The 16,868-nt window shown below is 32.7% G+C and overlaps 1 protein-coding gene across 6 annotated transcripts in view; it reads right to left on the bottom strand.

The window, feature by feature from the left end:
• Positions 1 to 7,276: 7,276 nt before the first annotated feature.
• Positions 7,277 to 16,868, bottom strand: part of gpp (DOT1 like histone lysine methyltransferase grappa) — a 107,987-nt gene continuing 98,395 nt past the window's right edge. For all 6 annotated transcript variants that reach the window (XM_070107091.1, XM_036373541.2, XM_070107076.1 and 3 more), the window contains 3 exons: positions 16,504 to 16,761; positions 15,944 to 16,423; positions 7,277 to 11,979 (listed from right to left, as the gene is read on the bottom strand). In XM_070107091.1, the coding sequence (XP_069963192.1) occupies positions 10,598 to 11,979; positions 15,944 to 16,423; positions 16,504 to 16,761 (2,120 nt within the window). In that variant the 3' untranslated portion in view covers positions 7,277 to 10,597. The remainder of the gene's footprint in view (positions 11,980 to 15,943; positions 16,424 to 16,503; positions 16,762 to 16,868) is intronic.

The raw sequence follows: 16,868 nt of genomic DNA, 5'->3' as shown, positions 1-16,868 counted from the left end.
TTTGAAATTTGTAATCTGAATTTTAGTACAGAGGATCACGGTCGTCTGTAATAAGGGGCATTCGAAGATACTTAGTCAGTTCCCGTTTCTACTGAATACCACGGATTTTCGAAATCCTATAGAATTAAACAAAAATACCGTCCCCAATATTGCCTTCTTTTCCAGAGAAGAGTGGGAAAGGAGTGAGATGGACAGGGGTACAGAAATAAGTATCTATACGAATTGGTCCAAACGATCGAGTGAGAGGTGGTGTCTTTAAGCAAAATTAGATACCAGTATCGTCTTTCGCCTACCAGACCACTACAGTGTCTTCCAAGCGGAGGTCACAACAATTAAGGGGTTTAATGGGTTTCATGGCTTCAAAAAAAATTATGGTCTTATTTAATTCTATAACATCTCTACAATATTGTCCTAAATGCTCAAGTTGCTCCCAGTAATAGTTTTGGAGATACAGCTTTGAAAAGTTGCGCGCTCGAGGTCAGCTATATAATCACTTAAAACTTTAAACGCGTTTTTCTCGAAACTGTGTTTTCAAAGTCGGTTGTCAAGATTTCTTGAAAACTACTCAACCGATCTTAATGAAATTTTACACAGGTCTTTGAGATATAATTTACAAGGACTTGAACGAAGGATTATTTTTTTGTTCAATTACAACTATTTCAAAACACAAAAACGTCGAGAAATTTTCACCAAAATTTGCATTCTTTTGTAAAAACGTCTGCCAAAAATACAATTTTCACTATTTTTGTTTTTCCTTCGTCCAATACCTAGTTTATGGTCTTAATTCAAACAAGAAGTTTTGATATTTTCCTTTGAAAATTTCACAAAATCTTTGTAATAATACAAAGTTTTAATAAAATATTTAATTTTTTAAATGAAAAAAATAAATAAATTGAAAATAGGGCGTTTTTTGCTCGACGAAACCCATGAAAAGCCTTTTTCTGATAAAGAGAGTGCTCACAACAAGACATATATACAGATGCCAAGCGGCTTTGAAGTCATTAAAGTCCCTTAGGGTTTCATTAAAGATAGTGAAAGAATGCCTTGATTTCTTAGTGGATCTAACATCCTATTTCACGATAAACTTACAAAGGGTTCCAGGACATAGTCATACTCCTGGTAACTGTGAAGCAGAGGAACTAGCCAGAGCAAGCCCCACCCTGCAGTTAGAGTACAAAAAAGTGGGGATTTATATGCCTTTGGCAACTTGTAGATACCTATTCGAGTGACCTGAGTCTCGGTGGAGTCAATCCTTAACTTGTTCAACAAGCAGATGGGCCGCACATGCCGCCTATTAAAATTCAAAAGTAGTGACATAAAAACTCTAGTAGGAGTTCGAATAGGTCACAGTCTAATTGGCAAATATAAGAGCAGACTGGGAATACCATACGACGACTGTTGTAGAATGACAGCTTCTAGATAGAAGCAAAAGAGAATATAGAGCATCTTCTATGCAAATGTTAGGCTTTGTATAGAAAAATAATCGCAACTATTTTTTGACGATGTCTCGGAGGTAGTAAAAATTAAACTTTTTATATTAATGAACTCCATCGGGGGGTCAGAGAGGATATAATAGAGTAAGGGGATTTTATCGGGACCGGGATCCCGGTGGTTTCACAATGGGTCTCCAAAAAGACTATGCGCGTCGTCAGCTACACTATAGGCAGGGTGTGGTTTCAAGATTTTTTGAAAAAAAAAAATTTTTTAATCTGAATTGTAGTACAAAGGATCGCTGTAGGGATGGGCACTTATGGCTTCAGCATTTTATTTTTAAATATTCACACACTAACAAGTTTAATGTATTGTACATACCTCACTAACTACCATAGTTATATCAACCAAATAAAGAATATGTTGCAAAACTGGTTGAAATCGGTGTATAACCACATACATACCCATGCAACTATCATGTTCATAACTATTCAAATCGCGATTGCGATATCTCTCTTACCAAAGTCGTCAGAATCATAGAATTAATCCGTAAATATAGTACAAAAATTTTGTATATGAATTGGTTTAAAAATTTATAATAGACGCGGGACCACCCACTATAAGGAAAAGTTCCATCCCAAAGCCAAGAATCACCTTTAACTTTTTAACACAAAACAGACCTTACCTTGACGACGTGCTCTTGACGGTGCCACGCAATCATTCTTAAGTGGTTTTCTAAATTGTATATATTGAATTAACTAAATATATCCCTATTTGATCAGTGTGAATTAGCCGTACCAGTTCGATGAGGTAACCTGTTTCTGAAAGAGAGATTCATTTAATAGACTTATAACACATCTAAAGTTTAATCTTTGCGGCCCTGCTCACTGGAAGATACCGATAAACTATTTTATATTTACTTGTATATCTCTGTAGACGCTACAGACACCTCACCAAGCATTATCGATTATTTTATACTTTGATACAACAACTGAAGCATTTATAACCAAACGATAACGTCCGAAAAATTGCCAACAAAAAATGTGTGACCTTGAAATTTATATTTTTATTGTCTGGTTTTTATTTGCACCTGATTGGAATATTTATTACAACGCATTTCAAATATGATGTTCATTCGGATAAAACAAGGCCCATTTTTGATTTATGATTATTTTTATGATACAGTTAAAATTTATTGTCAAAAACTAGTGGTACATTATAGTATGACATTTGAAGATTATGCAGCGTCTAGGGGGTTTTCGAAATGAAAATTTTTCACTTTCAGGGGTTCGGTTAAATTGTTATTGTAAAAAGGATCAACTTGAAATTTAGAGTATAAACTATTTCTAAAATACTTTTAAGAAGTTTGTAGTCGTCCGGGTCTTTAACCAGTAAGGCACGCGTTTACAAACTCTATAGTTAAACTTCTTCGAACATCTACCATACATACTTACGTACCCACAATTTCCTTTCAACACAACTCTGTTGTCGAATATTTGATGTTCTTTTTAAGACATAAAATGATCACTTAAGAGAAGTATTATTAAATGCGGTAATCCCTTTAACCAAACTTGTAGCATGGTCTTAGGGGATTCAACCTTCAATCGGCCATATATCGGCCTAAACAACTGTCAAATTTATTCAAATCTGTTAATTAGGTGCGATTATTAGCTAAAAGCTAATGACGCAGAGGTTTTAAGGTGTTTCTTTGCAGGAAATTGTGGACATTTTTTTTACCATGAAATCATTTCTAGTTTTGAAGTGCGAAAAAGCCTTGCCTCCATTAAAATGCGTTGTCTGTTGTGTTTTTCATAACCAATGTTGGTAACCATCATAAAGTTAAAACGTCAAAGAGCTAAGGGGCTCCAATAGGTTGCTGCTAAAATCCATACATCACCGGTAACCAACACAATATTGGAATGAATGTTATATGATTTCACTTCCTTAGCCTTTGTCAGGTAATTGTTGTCCTTACTTATAAATCGGCTCAAGCTGAGCAGTTAAAAACCAATATTTTGGGGAGTTCTTTAGATATGGCCGTCTATGCAGTAATAAGTGGCGCAAAATTTGACTAGCAGGTTGATCTTAACAAGTAGCAGACGGTGTGGCCATCTCCTGAAATTTAAATTGTACAAACAGTAAGTACTAGAAAATATACGAACTAAACATAATATTTCCAGAGAGAGAAAACTAGGACCCGTAGATGATTGTAGTGAATTGTTGGAGGTTAAAATCTGCAAAACATTATTGCAGAGCCCCTGAAAACTCCGGACCAGCGAGGTATCGTCCTCGCTCTCTCTCTCGCTTTCTCCTTCACTGCATATCAACGCAAAAAAACAAAAAACAAAACGAATATGTATGTATACTGAAAATCTTTTACGATTTTCCTTTACAAGAAATTTTATTGCATATTTTCAAAACAGTTTACTGTTACATCTGAGAAATATGTATGTATATATTTATTTAATATATATATATATATATCTATATGTATATTACAAGTCCGTATATGTGTTAATTATTTTATTTATAATAATGCTGCCTTTAATTATTTTGTTCATTTTACTATATCCCGTACTACTTTTCGCTAAACTGTATATTTACTTTTTATAATATCTCTTGTAATGTTATTTAACTATGTTGCATCGATAGAATTTTGGCTTTTCTGAATTATGCTTTTCATTTCGCTTTATTTTTTATTTTTGAAAATTTTATAACTTTACGGTTAGTTTAGAAAAAGTTATCATACAAAAAGCATCAAAAAAAAAAATTTGAAAAATAATCAATTTTGAAAAAAAAATTCATTTTATTTTTAGGAATATTTCATTTTACTTTTGTTTTTTATTTCAGTTTTTGGTTTCAATTGTTTATTTCGCTGAGGTGGAAAAATTCTTTAAATTTCCTATACACTTACATATATTACTGTATTTAATATGCTTAAATATTTGCCGTTTGAATTTAACTCTTTTACCGCAATGGAATTTGGTGTTCTTGTTTGCATTATTTTCAATTATACTTTACATATATTTTATCTCTTTATTTGTTTTTTTTTGTTTTGCTTTTGCATGCGTATTATGCAAAAGTAATCGTTTTTGATAGGCGTGCTGAGTTTTGGGAGCTTTTCACGTAAAATGGTTGTTGTTTTTGTTATTATTTCATTATAACACATGCAATGCATACATATGCATATGCAGGCATACATGCGTACATACGTGTGTGAAAAAATTGTATTTATAATATCGTGGAAAAAAGGTTCATCGGTTTGTGAGTTTACACTTGAAACATTTTGTTAATATTTTTATTTTTGTATTTTTCATATATTTTAAATATTTTATTTGTATAATTCGCGAAGTATATATATGCTTATTTACTTTTATGCCTGTGTGTATGTAAGTTATTCGCCCTGAGTAGGAATGCCAATACTTTAAAAGTTTTCCAATAAAAATTAATAACAAAGGCCCTGTTGCTCAAACACTTTTCATACTTTGACAGACTAAATGGCCTAGCTGTCAATTGGGAGTTTGAAATCAACATTCATACTTACATATTTATATGGTTGTAAGTATGTGTGTTTTTTCTGTTTTTTATTTTATTTTATTTGCAAAAAGGTTATTTCATTCAACTGTCAACGACTCCCCCTGGGGCAATGCACTCAGTTGGAGATTTAAATGAACTCTTTTACTAGGCATAAGCCGAACTGTTTCCACTTCTATGCTGGCTTAGCGACATCTTTATTTTCACTTTTAAAAACTTTGAAATTTTCAAAATTTTGTTTCGAACGATCAGTATATGACCACGAACTCAGAATTTCTACTTAGATTTCAAATACACTGAAATTCGGGAATCCGTTTCTGACCCGAATAGCAGGAAAAAGCCGAAGAGCAGAAAATCACAAAACAAAATAATTTCGAAAGACTCCAAATACAAAGAAAAATTTTGAATCGAGAGTTAAATAAAAATAAAAGAGAAAATGCAGATATTTGTCGGAAGTAGATGTTCCGATCAAGCCGGTTGGTTTTTTAAAGTAGTCAAAATTTATGCTGTTGTCAATAATGTTATTGTAGGCAGAGATGTAGAGAAAACCATAGTATTTGTCATCATTAAGGTATAGTAGGAGTAGGTCCAAGAAACAAATTTGAACAAAAGAGTTCGGTTGCTATCGTTTATACCTATTTCAAATCTAATTGAAGCCCGACTTGCTTCAACCATTTTTTCGTAAAGATTCCCTAGCATTGGAAATACAGAGAAACTCACTTTGATGGTGATACAAGTTTTCAATATTAAATAGAGTAATAGTCAAGAAGATCAATAGAAGAGAATTCCCCGAACATTCGGTTCGACATGACCGGAAACTCGGATTTTATACGACCAAGGATAAGTCTGAGAATTTTATCTTTCCGGATAAATCAAAGTAACTAAGTTGTTATTATTGAAATGCCTCAAAGAAGCTGAAAATGGTTTTAATGTTAATTATATGTTAAAATATAAAGTAAATTTCCAAAAAACCAACAGAGTTGCATTTAAAACTAAATGAGTTTTGAAAAGGACTTGTACTGTTTAACTTTGGAAAATAACATTCAATATAGCCTTGGAAATTCAAATACTAACCGAATCTTCGTATAACCAAACTACCCGAATGTTAGCCGTGTGAACAATCAATCCGTATGGAAGTCCGTGTAAGTACACAAACTATACTCATTCGGAAAGCCACGCAATTCGTATCTTCGTATGTGTGGATACTCGTATAACTGCTTAAACGAATATTAAACGGATGTTATACATACGTGTAACTATGTCTAGTTCCAGTTGTTAGTTTTAAAAACATCAATAAATAAATACCAATGATAAGTGAAATGAGATGCACCAATATTCCAAAATGTAATATGATTCGAAGGGAAGAAGGAATATAAGATATCAGAAAAATGGCGTAGCGTTAAAACGGGGGAACATGTAGTGGAAAAATCCACATCAAATAATGTTCTGACGTTATGAATTGTCAAATACAAACCTAAAAGAAAATTTTATTTGCGGCCGTTCCCACAACAGTCGGGTCTACCTGACCGAAACGGACCCGGTGTTTTATCCGACCAGGGACTGTCAACTCGGCGGCATTCATCAAAATTATGCCAGGAATGTTTTATGCCTCTACAACAACAACAACATTAATTACAGGTTGAAAAATTTTTAGTGCCCCCACTTTTTCCCGGCAGGTTAAAAATATTTGTGTTTTATAAATAGTAATATTCGGCTTACAACTCCAATAAAATGATCGCAAAGAATTATTGAATTCCTGAAAATCTTTTCTGTATACTCGATTGAGTTCAATTCAACACTTAGAATCGCCTAATCAAGTGCACTGCCGTTCAAGTTCATGCTCGTTTTGTTTATTGCAATATTTTATTTACTTTCTGCCTTTTTAAGGTATATTTTGTATACTCTTTTTTTTTACATTTTTGTTGAAAAAAAAACCAACAAACAAACTCGAAAGCTCCATTTTTGCATTAATATCGTTTGCCCGCTACCTGTAAACCCGAAGTGTTGCCTCAGTCTGCCATAAAGCACACTTTAAAGAGAGAGAGAGAGAGAGACAACGAGCGCTTCTCGCCAAATTATTCGGGCGTTGCTTTGTTTTCATATTTAAAGGCATTTGCTTTACCTTCGCTTTACTTCGCCTATTTCTACACTCTTATTTTGCTTTTTATTTACGTATATTTATTAGATTCTATTTAATTTCATTACAGATTTGACTTCTTGGTTAAAAATTCAATTATTCAATTCGTAAATACTTTTCGTTTTGGATTTTACGTTGCTAACTTGTATTTTGTAAATTAATTAAATGCCATCATTATTTGTTGTTGTTACTGTATTTGTTTATTCATTTGCATTTGCATTTGCATTGTTCGAAACAACTGTACCACGAGTGTAATAATATTTAAATTTAATTTTCTTTATTTTATTATTGTAATTTCTATTTGTTGTTAATGAATTGTCATTTTTAATACATTGTAATTGTTGTAATTAAAGAACTATTAATTTTTCATTTCCTGAACGTGAATTGTTTGCCGGTTGCACTTAACCTAAAATTCATGTTTTCCATATTAATTTTACGAGTTTTTCGTTTTAAGTTTGTTTCGGTTTTTATATTTCATAAATACTAGTATTATATAATAATTTTTGTATTAAATTAATGTTGCTGCATTAAATGTTTATTTATTTTTCCGCTAGTATTTAATTATTATTTTTTTAATAACTATATTTAATTGGTAAATATTATTTAACTAAATTGCATAATTCCTTCCCTACATTTTGTTTACCGTTACTTCTCATTATAATTATTTATTATTACAAGTTTGCTGCATTTTGCAGTTCATTTACTTTTTCTATATATAATTACTTTACATGGTTACTATATACATACATTCATATGTATTTCCTTTTTACCGTTGCATTGCCTGCGTTGAGCTTAACTCATTTTTTAATTTTAATATTTTTTTTAAAATTTTTTTTATTAATTAATTTACAATAAATGTTTTAGCTTCCCTTGAATTCACTTTTTCATGCTAAAATTGTTTTCTTTTATATTAGTTTTTAAATCTAAAATTACTTATATACATACATAACGTTATGCCTTTGCGCATGTGAATAAAATCTGTCGTCGCTTAACAATTTCAGAAGAAAAAAAATTATTGCAAGAAAAATTATTTTTTACATATTTTTTTTTATGGGCAACTCAGTGCAAAAGCTTCGATTTCAGTTCGTTCTTTACAGCTGCTGAAATTTTTCTTCTTTCACTTCTTTCCTTTCTTTCAAAAATATTTTTGTTACCCTCAGGCTTGTTTAACAACAAATTTTCACTAATTTTAATATTTACTTTTATAAAAATGTTAAATTTTAAGTAAATTAACGCATCGGCAATAAATCAACATTGCAAAATAAATTTTGTTTTATTAAATATTTCTTTAATTTTTCACAAATAAAAATGTGGAAAATGATGTTAAATTCTTCAACAAAATTTTAAAAACAAATTTAGTATACTAAAACTTAAGTTTTAATAAAATTTTTAACGAATAATTTTAAATTGTGCATTGCAAACTGTGTTATAAAACATATTCTTTTAACAAAAATAAAACACAGCAGAAAACGAAACAAAATGTTCAAAAAATTATAAAACAATATAAGCTTGAATAAATATAAATGTATGTAGGTATATATTATTTAAGTGATCTCAGCAAACGTAATTCAAGTATGTCTCACAAATCGCTATGCCGAGAGAAATAAAAATTAATTTTAAATTTAAAAAAAAATTCTTCAAAATAAAACTAAAAAAAAAATACAGAAAATTAAATTAAGTTAAAAAAATGTAATTAAATTAAAAAAAATTAACGAAAAACTTAAAAATGTGTATTGCGACATTTCTTTGTTTTGTCAAATAGTTATGTAAATGAAAAAACATCGTTCAGTTACCTTACCATGCGCGAAGTGTTGGGCGCGTGTTGGTGTAATTTTCATATTCCAAACATTAAATTGGAAATTAAAAATTTTTTCTTCACATACATAGGCATTAAAGAAAAAACTTATACTTTCAAAGCTTTTGCTTATACAGAGCATTCGAGCGAGCTATAGCACATAGTAAGGTATCAAATGAACAAAGGTTGATATTAGAAAAATCAAATAGTACAATTTTGGAAAATTATGTTAATTAAAAAAAGTGAATACAAAAATTAATTAAAAGTTATAATAAACCAATTATTGCAATATTTCATCTGAAGTTTAGTTTCAAATGTGAAATTTTATAAATTGAAAGCAAAATATGAAATATTCTGCAAGTTTGTAGTCAGGTTTTATGAAAGAAGTAAAAAAAAAACATGTTACAAGAGTGTACAAATACTGACTTCCTAACTCTAAGCATCAAATTACATACTTTGAAAAATGATTTCGAAGCCAAAAAAATTCTTTGAAACGAAAGAATTTAAACTTTTTCGAAAGCTAGCTGAAAAATAAAAATTTTGAACAGAAATGTTTACATATAAATTTTTACGTATGTAAGTTATATTTTTTCAGCTTATTTGAGTTCTTGGAAAACATTTTGAAATTCCGAAAACTTAGCTGTACTTGAGTACATTTGCTAAGCTTTTTCTAAGACAAGTGGTTTTGACCGGTGCCCCAATGATGCGACTCCGTCGAAACAGCACGTTTCCTGGGCCTGCCGTTAGATGAATTCAATGACAACCAGCTTGAACCACCCAAAAGGGGGTTAGATAACCGTTACAACAACCACAACCACATTTAAAATCTTCTCTGTTGAAAAATATTTTTAACAGAGACACTGTTGGTGCAACAAAGGTGTGTATGTGGATAAGTTAAGATGGAATATTCAAATCGGGCCTCAATGGTTTATGAACTCATTTTCTGTGTGAAATTGAGAAATTGAAAATAGCAAAGTTATAGTTTCAATATTAGTTTCTCTAGGAAGCTGAATCCAATAGTATTGTCAACGAAGAAATATTTGTAAAATATATGTAGGTATATATTCATTCAATAAAGTGATTTGTATGAAAAGTTGTTCATGCCAGAAATAAACTCAGATGTTAGGAAATGCCAATTGAAGGTGGACAGATGATTACACATTTTATTAGATGTCAGTCGGGTGTTGTAATTGAAGCCAGGACTTTAGAAGTGCTAGTGCGTATCTCTAAAAACGTATTTTATATCATATTTTGCAAAAGAATTTTGAAATTTTCGGTAAAACATTTAGAAAAAAAACTATCTAAAGTATCCAAAAATTATAAAAAACAAAAATAGTTTTAAATTAGAATACATACATGTATGGATTTTGAACTGTACAAATTGTAGATTAGTTTTCACTTGGGATAAAAAATTTTACTTAATTGAAATAAATAGTGTTTTAACTGTAATATATTTATAACTTATTAGTAAAAATTATTACGATCAACGAGAACAAAAATTATGATACAATTTAACCGTTTTTTGCCTTAATTATATTACAAAATAAATATATAAATTAACATTATTTGCTTTGTTTTGCCAATTGTTGTCAACCGACGATCGATTAGGAATAAGCTACAAGTGTCATGTGCTTAAAACAAGGTTGTGAATGAAAAAACAAAATAATAATATTAACGAAAAATTATGCAACACTTTCAACTTAACTAACATTGGTAGTTGTGGGCGTGGCTATAGCCACCGCTGATGCAGCGCCTACGTCCGATTTGCACTTGTTACCACTGCTGTTGCCGCCAATTACGCCGCTATTGCTGCTGGCATTGATGTTCACATTGCTGCTGCTGTTGCTGCTATCCATAGACCAGTCCCAATCTTTGCCTTTCGGTCGAAATTTCGACGACTTATGATGATGGTGATGTTGCGAAAGATTTTGTATTGTCGACGTCGCCGACGCCGACGCCGACGCAGCCGATGACAGATTGTTGTTGCTGTTGTGATTATGATTGAGCATTTCGGCAGATTTGATGTTCATTTCGGAACAGTTCTGTTGTTGTTGCTGACGCTTCGGCGATTTTTCAGGACTCACTTGATTGGGTTTCTTCGTCTCGCCGCCATTCGTTTTAGCAAATGATGTCGGTCCATTTTTCATTACGCTCGCTGCGCCTTTGCCAGCCGCATCGGCCGTTGTTGATCCGTCAATACTAGTATTGTTGGTGGCATCATTACTGTTATTATTCGCATATGGCATCAACAGATCATCACAATCGTATTCCCAATTGCGTTCGCAGAATTTCTTTTTATAATGCTTCTCCGATGACGACTTCGATTTGCGTTGATATTTCAGGGGTATCTTGAGTGTATTACTACCAAAAGAATCAGCCGCGCTGGCCGGTGGTGTTGGTGTCGGTGTTGGCGTGGGTGTAACACTATGCGCTGCAGCCATGGCTGCGGCCAAGGGCGGCGTCGGCACTGCCGCATTCGGACTGGGTGTGCGCGGCAAGCCGATATCAGAGAGCGGCGGACTATCAATGGCGCTTGCATCAACCGGTGATGCCGAGTTCGCCTTCAGCAGTGTTATCGGCTGCATAGAAGCGACATCGGAATGCGTTGATTTCATGCTGCTATCGCTGAGGTGGTCTGACGATGAAGCGTGACTGCTAGCGGCACCGCTATTGCCATGTGCATGCAGCAACAGCGAATGATGATGATGATGATGGTGTAGTTGTCCATGCATGTAGCTGTTGACACCGCTGCCGCCGGAGCTAGCGCTAGCGCCACTCACACTACAACCGCTGGAACTGCTGGTACTGCCAGCGCTGCTGCCGCCGCTACTCAGGGGCATGTCCAGTTGTGAGGAGGTCGACGAGGTGGAGAGAAATGTGCGCGCCGTATCTGAGTTGCTGCTGCTGCTGTGGGTTATACCCGAATCAGGTGAAGTATTGCAACTGATCGACGACGGCACTATGTCCGTGTCAATTGAGCGACGCGTCTTATCCAATTCGGTGGAGGCGAAGGCGACTAGGCGATCGAAGCCGGAGCTGACCCGATGTTGCCAGTGTGTTTCATCGTCGGCGATGACATCATCTATGTGGAAAGTAAGAAAAAATTAATCCGAATTTTTTAAAAACTTTCATACTTATAAACTAAACGGTTAGATTTTGAATTGTAATTGGGTGAGTGTGATTTTGTTTCAATGTGTGTTTTAGCATAGAAGGTAATATACTCGTAAATTATCCTCATAAGTATTTAGCAACTTAAGCTAGCTTTGGTCGGTAAGCGTAAGCAAATCTAACTTATAAATGATAAAATAAAACGGTTTTATTTTATTTAAAACAAGAAAAAACGTTAATTTGAGTTGAATAATACACTTCAGAAATACAAAAGCTTTCGAACCAGAACTTGATTTTGATCGGCCAGTTTCTATAGCAGCTATATGCTATAGTGGTCCAATATTGTAAGTTCCGACAAATGAGCAGTTTTTTAGGTAGAAAAGGACGTGTCAAGGACTAGCTCGACCTGGTTCAGGGTATAAAGAGCGGATGAATGGGTTCGAAATATTAAAAATATTTACTCCGTCTAATTTATGTTTAGTTTCCATTGAAAACATTGAATTTGATTGAATGTAACCTCACCATTATCCAATCATATAACTGTAGGTGTTGTCTTTTCGAAGTAAAATAACGTATTTTGCAAAAAATGAAGTAATTTTTGTTACATTTTTGTTTTCGGTATTAATGACATTTTGACAATATTTTTTTTTTTTTAATTTTTAGATTAACATTATTTTAAGTTTGTAAAGCTTACACCGAAAGTGTCTGACAAAGTGCTTTAAAATAAGTTCTGGTGGTATTCGTGGATGGTAACAGGCATTTACTACACTAAATTTCTTCATATCTACGATTTTCTAACATTCATAATTTGTATAATTAAGCTTTTAAGCTTTTAAGCTTTTTTAGCTTTTGTGTGCTATTTCTAAACGAGTGCTTCACTTTTTGGATACGAACATAAATTATGACTATATTATTAGTATTATGTTAAATAAATGCATGATTTCAGATAAACTACTTGTTAATTACAATAACTAAAAATCACAACAATAACACACACTAAACAAAAAAAGGTAATTAGAAAGCAATCGATAACTATTTTGCAGACACTTACCAATTATTATATAATTTTTATAATCAAATTTGGTTTTATATATCTCGCATATATACATATTCGTATATATGTATGTACGTATATATGTGAATCACTATGGGGTGTGGAAACCCCTTTACGTCAGCTAAATTTTGAGCTTGTTATAGCCATAGCTACTGTATGGAGCAGAAATGGTATGGGAGGATTTGTTGGAAACTGGAATGTAATGTGTAGGAAAATATAAATGAGGAGATCAAATTCACAGCTAATACAAAGTGCGAAAAAAGCTGCTCAAATAGCAGGCAGGCAGGTGTGAGAAGTTAGCTCTTAAGGAGATCATGTTAGTGCAAAAATAGCGAGAAGTTAGCGTGCGATTATAGAATAAAAATTTAATTTAAATTTTTAAGGTCAAATCTAGTATTTGTCATAATAGAGGTTTTCAAATATGTATACTATTTTTCTTAAATTTTATGATTTGTGCTTTTTAAATATTTTGGTTTTTTTTTTTGCAATGAGTTATTTCAAAAATTGTATAAGACCCAACAAAAAAAAATTGGAAAATCGGTGCTAGAACTATTAAGCTAATAAAATAAGTTTTTAAATGAGGTCATGGTCAAACCAAAAACAAATATGTCACAAAAGAAAGTCGTAAAGCGCAGTATTGCATGTAATGCATAAAAAAAATCAATTAACTTTTAAATCATTATTCTTTTTTTTTTAAATTTTTTAAACTCGAAAATCTTAAATTAAATAATTTTTCAATTTTTAATCCCAAATACCGGATTAAAAAAATATCTCAAATGCCCAAATGAAAAATAAAAAAATGTTAGTTCTAGTTTATAATTAGTTAAGCAAAATATCGTTTTTGAATTTACATTTACGCGTGTTTTACGATTTTGAACTAGAGCTCGCACTCAATTTTTAATTCTGATTTTGGTATTAAAATAAAGTTTTTCATTTTGAATTCTACTTTTGGTATAAAAAATTACATTTTATTCAAAAATATTGAGATTGAATCGCGATTTTTTTTAATAAGAAAAGTTTCCAATATTAGTAGCGCACAATACGACTGGCATAGTAATTCTAATTTACGTGAAAATTTAATTCACTCTTACAAATTTTTAATACGAAATATAAATGATAAATATTTTAAGAACGGTTAATAATATAATTCGTAAAATTTTTCATCGCAGTATACTAAAACCCAAATTAAGACTCGAAGTTCGAAATTATGTTAATTAAATATTTGATAGCAGTTTAACAAAAACAATTATCATCTCTTGGCGTTAAAACTATATGTTTTGTATTTAAAACAAAGAAAATGGGGACAAAATTTTAAGGTTAGGTAAACAATTTTTATAAAGTAGCCTAGTATAGTTATTTTTATTGGCTGTGGGCTGGTAAAAGCCAATGCAAGCAGCGTACAGTTTATATATAACTGCATGGAATGTTACTTGCTCCAATATTAAAGTACCAATATCAATCGCTTACACCTCTTTAATACTTTTGAATATGCTGCACGAAGTATTTTAAGATATGCTTAAACTAACCAGACATTGTTAAAAATCTTATTTTATTTCTTATAGTTCTGTTTTTTTTTTGTATATTCCTGTTCTTTGTCGTGGTAGTAGCATAAAATATATCACAGCTTGCCTTTTGAACGAATTTGTTCTTCAAACATAAAATCTGTTATGTTTGCCTCGAAAACTTGCTAAAAATTAATGCCGTTTTAGCTTACCCACCACACTTACGAAATGCAACAATATCTAAGGTAACAACAAAAGCATTCAATTGCAACTAAATAATTTCGAAATTTGAGTAAAATAAACCCAACACCCAGACAGTGGAGCCCTGAAACCAAAACACCAAGGAAATTAGGCGGAGAGGGGAAAAATAAAAAAGCGTTTAATTATGTTGACAAATAAAAAAATTGATTAAATTTTAATTGCGTTAAAAAATTTCGAAATTTTTTTACATACATACATATAAACCAAATATGTAAGAAAGCGTAAAAATTATGAAAAATCATGTGTTATAAACAAGAATGATATTTTTTTTTGCGAAAAAACTTATTAACTAAATAAAGGCGTCTTTTTTGTGTTCAAAGAGTGCAAAGTAAAAATTATTCATAAAAATAACAGTAAACTTATTCCTAAAAAAAATGATTCTAAGCAATTGTTTCTTTGCCATTTGAAGTGAGCTAACAAAATAGTAAAATATGCTAGTTAATATAATATGTTGCAATTACAAACAAAATTGTACAAATTCAGCTTAAATGCCTAAATAGTTTATACTACATAATAAAAGGCCATGCATGAACCTAACAACAACAATATAACAGTTACACGAAGAAATACAGACCGAACGGCGGAGCGACATACAAGTTGCGGCATTTTTAAGTAGCGGTATTTAGTACGATTGACAATGCAGTTAGTAACGGAATATGAAAGCACGCAGTATGCAGTTAGTATTTGTTGTTTTTTTATTATTATTTTTTTTTTTTTTGCATAATATTTTAACATGAATATGATTTTCGGTTGCGGTGGAATATTTCGTGTATTTTGTGGAGATAATTAGGTAGTATTTTATAAAATGGCACGGTACTTGGCTATATCTTTTATTACTAATATAAATGTGTGTATGTATGTATGCATGTATTCACTATCAATGCCAACTTGCTTTCATCTTATTTCAGGTACATATTTTCAGTTCTTTCAATGCTAGTTCGCGTATGTACTATCCTCAATGCTGCTAAGTGTTTAACTATACTATGCCTGAGCCGAATGCATACAGTACGTGATAGGATGGTTTATATCTTTTGCTGTGCTGGTGACTAACTTTAGGTGGTACGTGGCGGTTGGTGCTTTTTTGGTAATAATTGTGTTGCAAACAGTCAATCAATTCTTACCATCATCACCGGCGCGTCCACCCACGATTGGTGTTGTACTATGCGGCGTCGTCGCTGTGCGTGATTGCTGTTCGTGCTGTAGCTGCTGTTGACGCGCCATTTTCGCTGCCTTTGCTGACAATTGTAAAGGGAGCTCATCACCGCCAGCAGCAGCGCCACCGCTCATTATCGAGTTCATTTCCGGACTCATTAGCAGCGGTTCAAGTGGCAATTTCGCATTGCGTCGACATGATGGCGACAGTGGGGCTTGGGGTTGTGTTGATGCACCTGTCGCCGATGAGATGGTTCCACTATTGCAGCTGCTGCTAACACCATTCATATTTGCATATGGATTCCTGTTGTTTAGATGGTGCTGCTGTTGTTGTTGCTGATGTTGATGCAGCTGTTGGTTGTGCACAACGGCATTGTCGTTGTAGTGGGCCATCTTAGCGGGTCGTGGCTGTTGGCTATTTGCCATGGGCGAAGTGCGTTTCATGCCAACTAAACATTTATTAACAGAAAAAGAAATAGATTTCCAATTAATAGCTCAGTTGAGTTAGTCTAAAAAGGCAAGTACTCACTTTCCACCTTATTGGCCGTGGCGTTGTTGTTGTGACCATGTGCCGGCTGTGCTTGGTAGTGGTGTTGCTGACTATGCGCATATTGTTGTTGCTGTTGCTGCTGCTGATGAGGGTGGTGTTGTTGTTGTTGGTGATGGTGTTGATTAAGCATGTCGCTGTTGTTGCTAGACACTGCAGCAGCACGCCGCTGGCGCTCTTCATGCTCTTCCTTGTATTTTCGCGAGGCCATGACGTGATCCTGCAGTGAAGCTGCCAGGCCTATGATGTGATGAAATGTGATATTTATATAGTACATACATATATTTAAAAATAATGAAGTCGGAAATGTGTTATTTAAACAATTATGTATATACATATGTATATAT

Source organism: Bactrocera oleae, chromosome 2 (genome assembly GCF_042242935.1).
Source record: "Bactrocera oleae isolate idBacOlea1 chromosome 2, idBacOlea1, whole genome shotgun sequence".
Lineage (NCBI taxonomy): Eukaryota > Metazoa > Arthropoda > Insecta > Diptera > Tephritidae > Bactrocera > Bactrocera oleae.
This window is presented reverse-complemented; position numbering and strand designations above follow the sequence as displayed.